Source organism: Rhinopithecus bieti, unplaced genomic scaffold, assembly GCF_001698545.2.
Source record: "Rhinopithecus bieti isolate Rb0 unplaced genomic scaffold, ASM169854v2 scaffold_31787, whole genome shotgun sequence".
NCBI classification, from domain to species: domain Eukaryota; kingdom Metazoa; phylum Chordata; class Mammalia; order Primates; family Cercopithecidae; genus Rhinopithecus; species Rhinopithecus bieti.
This window is the reverse complement of record NW_016814655.1, coordinates 2,369,354-2,384,491: the sequence shown is the minus strand read 5'-3', so window position 1 is coordinate 2,384,491 and position 15,138 is coordinate 2,369,354. Positions and strand designations below refer to the sequence as shown.

At 40.0% G+C, this 15,138-nt stretch overlaps 1 protein-coding gene across 1 annotated transcript in view; it reads left to right on the top strand.

Moving 5' to 3' along the window:
* The window catches only part of SORCS3 (sortilin related VPS10 domain containing receptor 3), a 620,373-nt gene that overhangs the window by 324,699 nt on the left and 280,536 nt on the right, over positions 1–15,138 (top strand). Inside the window, exon 4 of the mRNA XM_017851830.1 lies at positions 164–322. Coding sequence (XP_017707319.1) covers positions 164–322 — 159 coding nt within the window. The remainder of the gene's footprint in view (positions 1–163; positions 323–15,138) is intronic.

The window sequence follows — 15,138 nt, the reverse complement described above, 5'->3', positions numbered from 1 at the left end:
AGAAAAGATAATACAAGTATTTTATACAGAGGCCCAGATGCCCCTTTTTGTGCTATAGCGTACAAATACCGATGACTTATTTATGATTAAAGTTATTATATTTATTCTTTCCTAACTTTCTTTACTAACTCTGTCTATATTTGTCCCTCTGTCCTTTCTTTAGATTATGCTTCTCAGTGATCCTGAAATAGAGAGCAGCATACTGATCAGCTCCGACGAAGGGGCCACCTATCAGAAGTATCGGCTCACCTTCTATATCCAGAGCCTGCTCTTTCATCCCAAGCAAGAGGACTGGGTGCTGGCCTACAGTTTGGATCAAAAGGTGAATAAATACTATTTTCTCTTCTTTTTTTTTTTTTTTTTTTTTTTGAGAACGAGTCTCGCTCTGCTTCGCCAGGCTGGGGGTGGTGGCCGGATCATCAGCTCACTGCAAGCTCCGCCTCCGGTTTGCATTCTCCTGCCTCAGCCTCCCAAAGTACTGGGCTCATAGGCTCCACCCACTCCGCCCAGCTAGTTTTTTTGTATTTTTAGTAGATACGGGGTTTCACCGTGTTAGCCACAGGATGGTCTCGATCTCCTGACCTCGTGATCCGCCCGTCTCGGCCTCCCAAAGTGCTGGGATTACAGGCTTGAGCCACCGCGCCCGGCCATAAATACTATTTTCATTCACATCTTGTCATCCAGGTACCACCATGTGAAAATCACTGGTTTTCTTAATCCAGATTTTAGAGGGAATTCAGCGACGTTTCATCATTCCAACCCAAATCATTTCATCATTGATTTTGCCTGCAACAACTAACTTTTCTTTCTGCTCTTAAGTATCAAAATAGGTAGACAGGTATATTTCACTTATTGACAATGCTATTATTTCCTTTTCTTTCTTTCTTTTTTTTAATTTTTTTTTTTTTATTTTTGAGACAGAGTCTCACTCTGTCATCAGGCCGGAGTGCAGTGGCGCGATCTCGACTCACTGCAACCTCTGCCTCCCGGGTTCAAGAGATTCTCCTGCCTCAGCCCCCTGAGTGGCTCGGATTACAGGTGCCCACCACCACGCCCAGCTAATTCTACTATTTTTAGTAGAGACGGGGTTTCACCAAGTTGACCACGATGGTCTCGATCTCTTGACCTCATGATCCATCCACTTCGGCCTCCCAAAGTGCTGGGATTACAGGCGTGAGTCACCATATTTCACGTTGTAACAATGACTTTCTTTATAATTTTACTCATTTGACCTTATTCAAAACAATCCTGTTAAAGAAGTAGGATATACGTAATATTTTATAGTGACATAGTAAACCAAGGTACAGAAAGGCAAAGGTGCTTATTCAAACCCTCCAAGCTAGAAGCTGAGGAGCCAGGACTTAAGTGCGTGTTATCAGATTCCATGTCTAGGCATATTCCATCATACTATGCCATCTTCATTTGGTGAAATTGGAATATACCCTTGCTCTTAGTTGAGTAATAGAAGGGAAGCTTCAAACAAAGTTCATTTTGTTATTTTCTAAAAATACATTAAAAGTCTAGTGACCCCAATAAGACCTCCTTGTTGAGCTCCAAATACGTATATCCAGCTGCATACATAACATTGTCTGTCTCTTGTATGCCTCAAAACCTCTCAACTCAATGTATTCTAGAAATGAACTGGGGATCTCTCCCCAGCATAGCTGGCTCTCTTCCAGTATTCCCTCTCTCTAGCCATTTAATTACAAAATTAGAAACCTAGGGAGTATCTTTAATATTTCCTTGTTCTAAGCCCACTATCTGTGATCAATCATGGGATCTAATACCTTTGTATTCCATCCATTTCTTTCTGTTACCACTTCTAAATATCTTTTGATTCCATCCTCTTCTTTCTGTTACCACCACCACTCAAATATGTTTCATTTGTCATCTGAATGATTGCTAGAGTCTCTCCAGTATGTTAATACTACAACCTGAAAAAAATATTTCCCAAATATAATGATTGTATGCCTTTGCTTAAACCCCTCTCACATTTCCTCTTTGTTCACAAACTAAAGACCATAGTCCCCAGTAGATATTACCAGCCCCTGCCTGGTCTGGTCCCTCCTTCTCTCTCCGGCTCACTGTTATCACTTTCCCCTTGAATCTTTCAGTTGCTTGCCCTACCTGTCCCCCTTGCTCCCTTTCCTGTGCCTGGAATTCTCTTCTTTAATGTAAGCGTCGTCGTTGTCAGATCTCAGATCCAGCATCACTTCCTCAGGACACCTGCCCTAACTCCCTGACAAAATCAAATCCCTTTTGATGTTCTTTTACATAGCACTATGTACCCCTTATTCAAAACACTTGTCACAGATGAGATTTTGTGTTGATTTTTGGGGTCATCTGCATTCCTCACTAGATTACAAGCTCTGTCTTGTAATCAGTCCTCAGTGTCTATCCATTAGATGGATGAATTAGTGGATGAATGCTGAAATTCTGCAGCTCTCTATATTTGATCAACTTATACTTAAGAAAAGGGATTTTAGATGATTTCCTCTTTGTATTTCCTGACATCTCCATAATCTTACTACAGTGCTTGATGCCAAACTATTATGCAATAATGTTGTGGAATCAATCAGTGAAAGGAAACAGATAATTCTGAGCACTGTCTCTCATAGGGATATCCACAGAACAACCTTGGTTGAAATAACTTCTTCACTCTGCTCTCTTAAATACTGAAACAGTTGCTGCTCAGTGTATATTTGAATATGTGATTATGAATTTGTGTGTGTGTGTGTGTGTGTGTGCTTGCGTTCATGTGATGTCAGCACCTTTAAACAATAATTTCAACGTAACCTTTCTATGTCTCGTTAACCAAGCCTCATGGTGGGCGCCAGGTGCTTGATGCAATCCCCTAAGGACACCCACATGACATTTGCAGAGGAAAAGCCACTGCAAATACATTTCTTTCATGGCATCAAGTGGATATTGTATGAAAGACTTAGCCAAATGTCAGATAGTCTGTGACTTTAGAGGCTTAGTATAGTCAGAAATTTTGAAATGGTGTTCAAAAAAGTAAATTATTCAGATATCATTAAATGGTTGAATGGTAATTTATTTATAAGAAGCTCAGAACTCTTAAAGCTTATTTTTATTTGTACAGAGACAAGCTAGGTTAGAGGCAACAGACTTCTCATACCAAGAGGTTGATAAACCAAATGCAATATGTCTCCTGTGTATCTAAGAGTGTCCTTTCCCTCCATCTCCACAGCACTGAGAACATCTGGGGCGTTGCTCATGAAGTACCCTTGTGGATATAATGCATTCAAAATACTTTCAGACTTGGTGGCTGCTCTTTCTCTTAGTAAAAATATTTGAAAATGTGGCAGTGGGTGTTGATGGATTTTTCTAATCACACTGCGCATTTCTAGATATATTATTCCTTAGGTACTCTTTCTTGTTGACATCTTTTGCGTAAAGTAGCCGAATGTTCTTCAGGCCCATAAAGTTTCTAACCAGTGCCTGGCCATTCTTCTTTTAAATAAATGATGTGTGAAAGCAGATGATACCCCTGGCAACACTTGCAGAGATGGCATAAAACACCTAGCCCCAGTCATCCAGGTTGCAGAAGAGTTTTTCTTTATTTTGGGGATAATTTAGCAGTTTAGAGTCAAGGAGAGTGATGCTGTGCAGCAGCAAATGAAAATGCAAGTGTAGTTGAGATTGATATACAAATGTGTTATTTCAGACTATAGCCTTCTCTGATGTGCATGCTTGAAGGCAGCTGTTTCCTTCTAGAGAAAATGAAAAGTGCTAGTATTAAGGTAACTGCAGCATCAAAGGGAGATGTTTGTGGTGAGGAGTGAATTGATGTTTCCATTATTGTGCCTTTGATGAAATGCGCTAGCAATTTCTTTAGAGTTGGTAAGGCTATCTCGTTATGTTGTATGTATTACAAAAGACCTAATTGAATGATATTTTAAAGGGACAATATCCAATTGCTTTACTTTCCCAAATGCTACCCCAAAGCTACAGGCAACTTGCCAGTAGATCTCACTGGGTAAAGGCACTGCTGGAGAATTAAGGAAATACCTTCTGGATAAAACAAAATTGCATCTAGAAATCGAGAGATGCGCATCACGCTCTGCTAGTGATATGTGGGTGCTGGGTTGTGAGTTAACTGGGAAACATGTCTACCTGATACTGGCCAAGGCCTGGGTGTGGGGAAGATCATCTGAACCCTCCAAAGCTGCCAAGGGGTGGGGGGCAAATGTACCTTCCATTTGACCCTGCTGGAGGGTCATACCTCTGCAATCCTGAGGCACCCCAGTCTACTAAAGTCCTTTCTGATTTCTGATCAGCTTAATTTGGGCATTTGATCAGTTCCTTCTATTGTGACCATCTTATGAGCTTCCCCATTCCCCCTACGTCCCATGCCAGCTCCTTCTCTGTCCTATAGATTCTCCTGCCATCTTGCATTTTAATTTAAAAGGACTCAATAAAGACAACAGATTCATTCTTGGGTATCTTTGAAGATATTTTATAAGAATTTTTGAAGTTTAAAAAAGCAGTGGAAGTAATAGGTTATGGTTGACCAAACTGGAAATGACAAAAGAAAAGCTACTCCCCTCCCTCCATCTTAGAACCAAAGCTCTGTAACTACTTTTGAAGACTGTGTCTTTGTCAGTTATTCAAGCGGTAGGATTCTCTTTTGTTTCCGTCAGGCTATTTCCTCACTGATGACTGAAACAACTTACATTGTGATGTATTTAGATTAGCTGGAGGGCTCAATAATCTTATTAAAACTGAGACTTTTGGAAAGATTTTGAGATAGGTTTTGAAGACAATGCAATCCTAGAAATATAGCTGCTGTTCTCATTGCTGTACAGAGCTGAATGTTTAAACATTCCTCATTTTGACAAGAGACTGTAGTGTTTTTTAAAAAATGGGCACATGCTCATGTATCCACAGATGCATACATCCTGGCACAGGGGGCCTTCTGTAGGAGATGGAGAGCTGAAAATAGCTATTTTTTTCTGTGTGAGAGGTAGGATTGCAAAGCTCTCTAATACCATTTATATTCTTGGCAAAATGAACCTTTAACAAATACAGCTGGCTTTGGAGATCAGAGATGAACTCAATGGGATTTCAGACTCCATTGTTTTCGTACACTTCTGGGCTACAGTGGTCTAGAATTGCCAGTCATTTTGATGTAAAAAGCACTTTCTGAAACACTGGCACACATAATGAAGGGTTGCTGTTATAGTCTTAATAGTTGGGGAGCGGGCATGCAGCTAAGGATTTTTGTTGATCACCTCCTACCCGACAAGTTCAATAGTAGCTGACAGATTGACAGACTGGCTAAGCAGCTGATGCAGTGTTAGGCGTGGCAGCTGGCAACACCGGACCCAGTACAGAGGAGGTGCTTGTCCCATGCGGGCTTTGCCAATTGGACTGTAACTGGGGCAGGTGCTGGAGTGTATCTGGATTGTGGAGGGCCTGAAAACTCAAAAGGAAATGTAAACTTGACTTCTGGAATGCCAGATCCAAAGAAACTGTGCCTTTCATTTATATTCTCATTTAAAACCACCAGATTAAAAATGTAATTGTGTTGAGATCCTCCAGGATTAGTAGGTGATGATAACTTTCTCGGTAGCTATTGGCAGAAACAGGCTTCCTGTCTCCTCACCTGGTGGAGATAAAGCTGCCGGTAGTTAATACTAGGGATGACCATAGCTTTGAAGCTTTTCCTCTGAGGAATAGGAGTGGGACTAAAGGACACCTTTCACTTAAAGAAAAACATTGCATTTTTATTAGGTCCTTTTCCATTCTTTTTTGTTTGTTTGTTTGTTTGTTTTTGAGACGGAGTCTCGCTCTGTCACCCGGGCTGGAGTGCAGTTGCGGGATCTCAGCTCACTGCAAGCTCCGCCTCCCGGGTTTACGCCATTCTCCTGCCTCAGCCTCCCAAGTAGCTGGGACTACAGGTGCCCGCAACCTCGCCTGGCTAGTTTTTTTTTTTTTTTGTATTTTTTAGTAGAGACGGGATTTCACCATATTAGCCAGGATGGTCTTGATCTCCTGACCTCGTGATCCGCCCGTCTCGGCCTCCCAAAGTGCTGGGATTACAGGCTTGAGCCACCGCGCCCGGCCCCATTCTTATAAAAATCATCTATATATAATTTAAGAGAAAGAAAAATCTCTATCTCTGCTTACCTACAGCAAGTGGCCACTACTTTTGCAGGTGTCTCCTCAGTACAATAGAGGTGTGCTATCTCCATCACCATAGAAACACCAGGAGGTGGAGCAACCACCCAATGGGTGTGGCCCATAATCAGAGATACCCTGTGATACTTGAATGTTACCACGGATCTATTTGAGCTGAGTTCTGGATGACAAAACTGGTTTAATGTTAGTTATGAACTTGTATTCAGTGAGAGAAGGGCAGTAAGGATCTCTATTCATGTCAGTGTTGCCTACAAAACATTCGTTCAAATGAACAACCTTTAGCAAAACTATGGTTCTAATAGCCTATGTCTTCCCAAGCATGCTTTTGCTTTTCTTTTTTAATATTTCGAGATGGAGTCTTGCTCTGTTGCCCAGGCTGGAGTGCTGTGATGCGATCTCAGGTCACTGCAACCTCCACTTCCTGAGTAGCTGGGATTACAGGCACCCACCACCACACCCGGCTAATTTTTGTATTTTTATGTAGAGACAAAGTTTGGCCATGTTAGCGAGGCTGGTCTTAAACTCTTGACCTCAGGTGATCTGCCCTCCTCGGCCTCCCAAAGTGTTGGAATTTACAGGCATGAACCGCGCACCGCGCCCAGCCCTAAGCATGCTTTTTCTATATGATATCCTAGACTTTCTGGTCTCCTCTTCACCTTCTTGGTTACCATTTTAGTAACCTGATACATTTCTTAGAGGGAAAATCACATTCGCTGAAATACTTAATGGAAGATACAGCATGTATATGCTTTAAGAACGGTACTCAGGCAGGTAACAGTATCTTTCCCAAAGCAATTATGTTCCCATGGCAGAAATTCAGCCGTGGCAGTGTTTTAGTGAAGATAGGTGGCTCCAGCCACAGGTGGCCCAGGAGGTGGAGTAATGTAGCCTCAGCTTTCCCTGTGTTCTTTCATCTGCTTCCTCTGTGGACTGACCTTGTCTTTATGTACGTGCTGATTTTTTGTGTTAATAACACTGCCCTAGTGCTGACCACTTTGCTTGAATCCAGATCCTAGATTTATGGTTTTCCAGATGGACTCAGGAATTCTTCTGCTTGTCCCCTCCTTTGCAAGTCCCTATGACCTTAAGCTCTTGTCTGCCTGACCAGGTCAGGCCACTTATGCTCCCTCCATTCTCTGCCTATATCTTTGACCACTCACCCTGGTTTGACCGCACCTGGCCTTTTAAACTCAGGGTCGTTCTTTCAATTTTAAAAATGGGATTGTAACATACATACCAAAAAGTGTACATCTCATGAGTCTGATGAATTTTCATTAACTGAACATACCCATGAAACCAGCAACCTGATCAAGAAACACCACTGGCATCTGAGAATTACTTGTGTGCTTTTTCAGCCACTACCTTCCACCCTCAGTGGAGCCACTATCCGTCAAGGTCATTTATTATTTCATGCAGACAGCTAAACTAGGAAAGCAACAGATAGAAAATAAATTTCTCTGAAGAAATGTTAGAAGGTAGCAAGTGAGGTAAACAATAGAGAAGAAGAAATACTTTAAATGTTAATATTAGAGAACTAGACTAAACCAAATACAAGAATTTATTCAGTAATCCCAGTTAATCTGGAAAATTCAAAAGGACAATTTGAAAAAATGTTCATTTAAAATTAACAGGTTTCATTTTTAAAAATGTATTACTTTCTGTACGATAATCATAATACCCAGTGTTGGGTGTTATATTTTGAAATAGTATTGATGGATATGCAAATGAATTTTCCTTCCTGGAAAATATCTTGGCAATATATATCGGAAAACATACACATATTCATAACTTGACCCAATGGTTCAGTTGCTCACTTCTGAGACTATACCAATGGAATAATCCTATGAAGCTCTAGGCATGACAATGCTTATCAAGGTCATTTATAATGGAAAAAACTAGAAAGAAACTCACTGCCTAACATTAAGGGACTTTAAATGATGGTATATACATTTACTGGGGTATGATGCAACCATTAAAACAGTGACCATAGTGACCATGTAGCAACATAGGTATATATTAATACCTATTAAATATATATAGGCATATCTTGGAGATATTGTGGTTCAGTTCCAGGCCACCAAAATGAAGCAAATATCACAATAAAGCAAGTCACGTGAACTTTTTGGTTTCCCAAAGCATATAAAAGTTATTTTTATACTATACTGTAGTCTATTAAGTGTATAATCGCATTATGTCGAAAAAATGTACATACCTCAACTTAAAAATACCTTATTGCTAAAAAATGCTAATGATCGTCTGAGTCTTAAGCAAGTTATAATCTTTTTGCTGCTGGAGGATCTTACCTTGATATAGGTGACTGCTAAGGGTGGTGGTTGCTGAAGATTGGGGTGGCTGTGGCGATTTCTTAAAATGAGATAACAATGAAGTTTGCTGCATTGACGACTCTCCGTTTCAGGAAAGATTTTTCTGTAACATGCAGTGCTGTTTGACAGTTTTTTACCCACAGTATAACTTCTTTCAAAATTGGAGTCAATCCTCTCCAACCCTGCAACCCTGATAAACCCTGCTTTATCAACTACATTTATGGAATATTTAAAATTCTTTCTTGTCATTTCAACAGTGTTTACAGCATCTTTACTGAGAGTAGATTCCATCTCAAGAAACCACTTTCTTGGCTCATCTGTAAGTAGCAACTCCTTATCTGTTCAAGTTTTATCATGAGATTGCAGCAATTTAGTCACTTCTTCAGGCTCCACTTATAATTCTACTACTCTTGCTATTTCTACTGTGTCTGCAGTTACTTCCCCCACTGAAGTCCTGAACCTCTCAAAGTCATCCTTAAGAGTTGGAATCAACTTCTTTCAAACTCCTGTTCATGTTGATATTTTGATCTCCTCCTATGAATTTCTTAAAGGCATCTAGAATGATGAATCCTTTCCAGGAGGTTTTCAATTTACTTTGCCCAGAGCCATCAGAGAAATCACTGTCTATGGCAGCTATAGCCTTATGAAATGTATTTCTTAAAACAATAAGACTTGAAAGTTGAAAATTCTGTTTGATCTGCAGTCTGCACAGTGGATATTGTGTTATCAGGCATGAAAATAACAATCTATTTGTAAATGTCCATCAGAGCTCTTGAATGATCAGGTGCATTGTTAATAAGCAGTAATATTTTGGAAGGAATCTTTTTTTCTTAGTAGTAGGTCTGAACAATGGGCTTAAAATATTCAGTAAATCGTACTGTAAACAGATGTGCTATCATGCAGGCTTCGCTGGTCCATTTATAGAGCACAGGCAGAGGAAATTTAGCATAATTTTTAAGGGCCCTAGGATTTTTCAAATCATAAGTGAGCATGGACTTCAACTTAAAGTCATCAGCAGCGTTAGCTTGGCTGAGTCTTCCTGTCCTTTGAAGCTTTGAAGCCAGGCATTGACTTCTCCTCTCTAGCTGTGAAAGTTCTAGATGACACTGTCTTCCAATAGAAGGCTGCTCATTGAAAATCTTGTTTAGTGTATCTGCCATCATCCATGATCTTAGCTAGATCTTCTAGATAACTTGCTGCAACTTCTAAATCAGCACTTGCTGCTTCACCTTTCACTTGTGTGTTGTGAAGATGGCTTATTTCCTTCAACCTCATGAACCAGCTTCTGCTACTTCAAACATTTCTTCTGTATCTTCTTCACCTCTCTCAGCCTTCATAGAATTGAAGAGAGGGCTTTGTTCCAGATTAGGCTTTGGCTTAATGGGATGTTGTGGCTGGTTTGATCTTGCATCTAGACCACTAAAACTTTCTTTATATCAGCAGTAAGGCTGTTTAGTTTTCTTATCATTTGTGTGTTCACTGGAGTAGGACTTTAAATTTCCTTGAAAAACTTTTCCTTTGCATTCACAATGTGGCTTTTTGGTACAAGAGACTTCACTCTCAGCCTCCTGGCTTTCAACATGCCTTCCTTACTGAGCTTAATCATTCCTAGCTTTTCATTTAAAGTGAGAAACATGCAACTGTTTCACATGAACACTTAGAAGCCATTGTAGGGTTATAAATTAGCCTGATTTGAATGTTGTTGTGTCTTAGGGAATAGGGGTGCCTGAAGACAGGGAGAGAGATAGGAGAATTGTCAGTAGATGGAGCAGTCAGAACACACACATTTATGGATTAAGTGAACCATTTCTATAGGTATAATTTGTGGTGCACTAAAACAATTACAATGATAACATCAAAGAACACTGATCACAGATCATCGTAACAGATATAATAATATGAAAAAGTTTGAAATATTGTGAGAATTCCAAAAATGTGATGTAGAAACACAAAGTAGGCGCATACTCTTGGAAAAATGGTGCTGATAGACTTGCTTGATGTAGTTGCCACAAACTTTCAATTTGTAAAAAACCCAATATCTGTGAAGTACAATGAAATGAAGTATGCTTGTACGCATTACATATTACATATGTAAATATATACAACTGCATACATAATATATATTAAGACATACTTTTAAATACAAGTATGCAAAAAATAAAGTAAGGTAAAGAAAGGAAAGAATGAAGGACGGAATGAAAGAAGGGAGGAATGAATGTAGGAAGGAAGAAAAAAGGAATGAAGGAGAAAAATTATTTTAAAGAATGGAAGGAAATATTCCCAAATACTAGCTAGGTCTGTTAAGATGATGGAACTATGTTTGTGGGGCTTTTCATTGCTTTCATAATTAAAAGTTCTTTAAAGTAATATGCCATAAATAGTTTATGTTTATCCTAGTTATAAGGCAGTGCTCTTAAAAAATGCTTTAGATGTGAATAGGGCTGATTTAGTAAAACTCTTTCAAATCATTATTTAATCCCTTTTCAAGAAGGAGTATGTTGTAGAAGAAAATTTCCCTGAACTAAAGTACACAGCCTGAGATTTCTCTTTTCTTCAGCGTGATTTTTACTGTCGTCTCTTTAGAACTCTGAAATTCTAGGAATATTTTTTTCTCCTAACAGAAAGTGTACTCTTGTTGGATGTAACCTCAATCTATATTATTTACTACTCAGCAACAAATACAGGGTTTATGATTTAGAAGGGACCCACCATAGATAGATGTTAAGGAAGTGATTTATTCTGGTAGTTTTTCAGATGAATTTTCCGGCTCCATCCCAAAATTGAATTAGTATTTGCTTATTTGCCTTGACGGCTGTAATGGAAACAAATGCTTCTGGAGCCAAGGGGTGTAGACAATTCTAATGCATTGAGCTTTGAGCCTAGGAACTCTTAACATGCCCCATGTTACTTTACTCAGAGTTGGATGTAGAGCTGCTCCTTGGAAATAGAGATACGTGTCCTAAAGTACCTCCCTCCCGTGTGTGGCACTGACAAATGCTCTCATATATGTGATTATGTTGAATTTTCATAAGCAGCTGCCAGGTAGATATTATTTCCAAGTTGCAGATGAGCATATGACTCTTGAAGGGCATTCTAACTTGCTCAAGGTCACACAGCCATTGAGGGGACTGGCCTGTTCTCTATCCTAGACCTGGCTGAGGTACAGCCACCACACCCCACTCTTCCTGGTTGATAGGTGGGCTCTCCCTTGCCTTGAGACAGAACTGCATATGGGCCACTTTTACGCTGAACCCCAGCTCCAGAGAGCACAATAGAGTAAGACAACAAAATCAGCCATGTGGAAACCAAACCTTCAAATGAGTCCAGTGGTTCTTGTGGTATATTTCTCAGCTGATGGCAGTTTCTGGAGTGGGATTTTGAGGGTAGAAGCCATCAGACTGCTTGCTGATGATAAGACATTGGACTAATTAATTCTGCCTCAAGCAAAAAATAAACAACAACAAGGCACTTGTGTTTTAAGGGGATTTTGTCCAGTTTTGCTCGCTTTTCCCATTAATTCAAATCTTTGAGTTAATGTATAGATTAAACCAAGGTGTTTGTCCTGTAAATAGGTAATACTATGATCTGAAATTTTTAAAGGAAGCTTATGGAGACAACATCTTTAATATGGTAATGAAAAGAGAAGTTGAAATCATTTAACTTCATTTACGAATCATGAATATGTATTATGCTTTAAATGAAAAAAAGGACTAAAACAGATATAGTGTTTGTTCAATTTGCTAAAGAGAAGACAATTTGTGGAGATTTTTTTCCCCAAAACTCAAGCAATATGCAAATGTAGGAAAATCAGACCCCGTGTTAATTCCATGGCATGATGAATATTTTTATAATCCTAATTAGTACCAGTCATTTAGTCTAGCAATTTCCCCCAATCTAGCCAATTTGAAATTAAAATAGATGCCTTGATTACAAAACTCATTAGCAAAGAAGCACCCTTCTCACTAACCAGTTCATTTAAAATGCACAAACTGAATGAAGTGTGGAACACTTGTGTTGTCAATTGGCATAAGTGAAGTGAGTCTTAATTGGAAGCATTGTGAAGTATTTGTATTGCTGCATGTTTCATTGCAGTATAATATATCATTCATTAAATGTAACAAAAGCAACTTTTAAATGATTTAATTAAATGGAGTTTGTGCACTTGGTAATTTTTATAAAGTCGAATGTCACAATTGTTTGCATTTGAAGTACTGATGGGTATTAATGTCAGGAAGACGAAGTCTGACTCTGCATTTATCACTCAGATTATGCAAAGAATGGCAGGTTTAATGTGAGAGGAGAAAATTAATTATAGAACATTGACTTCTTACTTAAAAGTACCCACATGCATATTGTCCTTGTGAATTTGGGAGTAGGAATTTCAGAACTACCTGATTTATGGCTGGGAATGGAGTGGAAGGGCCTGGCAGAGGACTAGGAGTGGAATGTAAGGAGAAAATAACATTCTGGAATTTTTCTTTTGTAATTTCATTTTTAATCAAGGGAGGAAGTAGTAGGTGGAGAGAAATGCTATCCTGTGTATTTTCTTCTACTCAAAAGAGCAATAGAGATGTGTAGCAATGCAGATTGATGTTCTGTCTAAGCAGAATGTGATGTGAGTGGGATGGGGGAGGAAATTGGCTTCAGACCAGGGAAATGCTGCGGATGGGGACTCCACAGAAGCCCCGAACTGAGGCCAGGGAGCAAGGAGATGAAGGATGATTTCCTGTGGAAGAGGAGGCAGAATGGGCTGTAGTAGTGGCAGTTCTGTAGGCAAAGTATAAGGCAAATATAGAAGCTGAGGTTCCCCTGATGTTTCTTCTCTGTGTAAAGCAGATGTCAGCTGTTGCCTCATATTTATGTTATTTCAGCTCACTTCAACAAGGAGGCAAAACTCAGCCATGTCACTGATTTCTGTGAGAAATCCCATGTTAGCAGACACTATTGATGTCTTGCGTATACCCACTAGATATTTCCATTCTAGTGTGCTCCTGGTGACTTCTGACTGCCAATATTTGCATTTCTTTGCCTGAGGGCTTTCTCTGAAGCCTCTGGAGGCTGCTCCACCCCTCTGTGCAGGAAGCTATGGAAGTACCTGGGAATTAGGAGCAGCCCTTAGCCAAAGATAGCAAAATTTGGTGTATAGATACCTCAGCTCTCTCACTCTCATGTGTGGTAACTCTGAGACATGTGTCTAATACTTTTAATCTAGAATTTCCCAATGGAATGACACTCTAGTTGCCTACAAAGTTAGCTGACTTCATAACATTACATATAGACTGCCTTCTCTTACTTGGGTAATTCTCTACGTTAATACCAATGAGTTTTAATTTTTCATCTCCAAAATAAACTACTTACACTCTAGTCCTTGTCTTGGGGCCTGCTCCTGGGGAGACTCTAACCAGTTGTGCCAAATATTTTGTGATTTTGGTGGTGGTAGTGGAAGATTTGTGAGGTCAAGGATGGGAATCACAAAACCTAGGTTTCTACCCAGAAATTACCCTTTGACATTTCTATATTCCTAATCTCTCCTGAACCCCTCCCACTCCCCAGGCTGTCCACCTGGGACACCTGTGAATGTGTTACTCTAGGGAAAAAGGGACTTTATAGATGTGATTAAATTAAAGATCCTGAGATGGAGAGATTATCCCAGATTATCTTGAGGGACCCAATATAGTCATAAGGGTTCTTTGAAGAGGGAGGCAGGAGGGTTAGAGTCGCAAAAAGATGTTACATGGAAGCAGAGGTTGCTCCAAGCTCTTTGAAGATGAGGATTGGCTGGAAAAGGCAAGGAAATGGTTTTTCCCCTGGAGCCTCCAGAACGAACGCAGTCCGGCTTCCTTGATTTTAATCTCATAAGCCTCATTTCGGACTTCTCACTTCCAGAACTATTCTAGAATAAATCTCCATTTTCTTAACCACTAAGTTAGTGGAAATTTGTTACAGCAACAATAGGAAATTAATACACTTACCAGCCCTTCCCTTGGCTTCACTGGACCTCCTGTCCCAGAGCAAGCAAAATCAACTGCTTGTCTCCACCAGCTTCTTGAAAGCCCAGGCATCCACATACCCAGATACGGCATATCCAGGACATACTTTTGACTCCTATTTCCATTGATCCCTGTAGTCTTGAAATAAGAAGAGTTTCTCCTTGGAGGTAGAAAAAAAAATGTTCTCTATATTGTTTACATACCGTAGCAGTTTGTTTGGGGTGCTATAGCAAAGTACCACAGACTGAGTGGCTTAAACAATAGAAATGTATGGCCTCATGGTTCTGGAGGCTAGAGGTCTGAGATCAAGGTGTAGGTAGGGTTGATTTCTTCTGAAGCCTCTGTCTTTGGCTTGAGCATGGCCAGCTTCTCCCTGCATCTTCATGTGCTCTTTCCTTTATCTTTGTCTTTCTATGTCCTGATTTCCTCTTCTGGTTTTTTTTTTTTTTTGAGACAGAGCCTCACTCTGTTGCCCAGGCTTGAGTGCAGCGGTATGATCTCGGCTCACTGCAACCTCTGCCTCCTGGGTTCAAGCAATTCTTGTGCCTCAGCCTCCTGAGTGGCTGAGACTACAGACTAATTTTGTATTTTTAGTAGAGATGGGGTTTCACCATATTGGCCAGGCTGGTCTCGAACTCCTGACCTTGTGATCTGCCCAC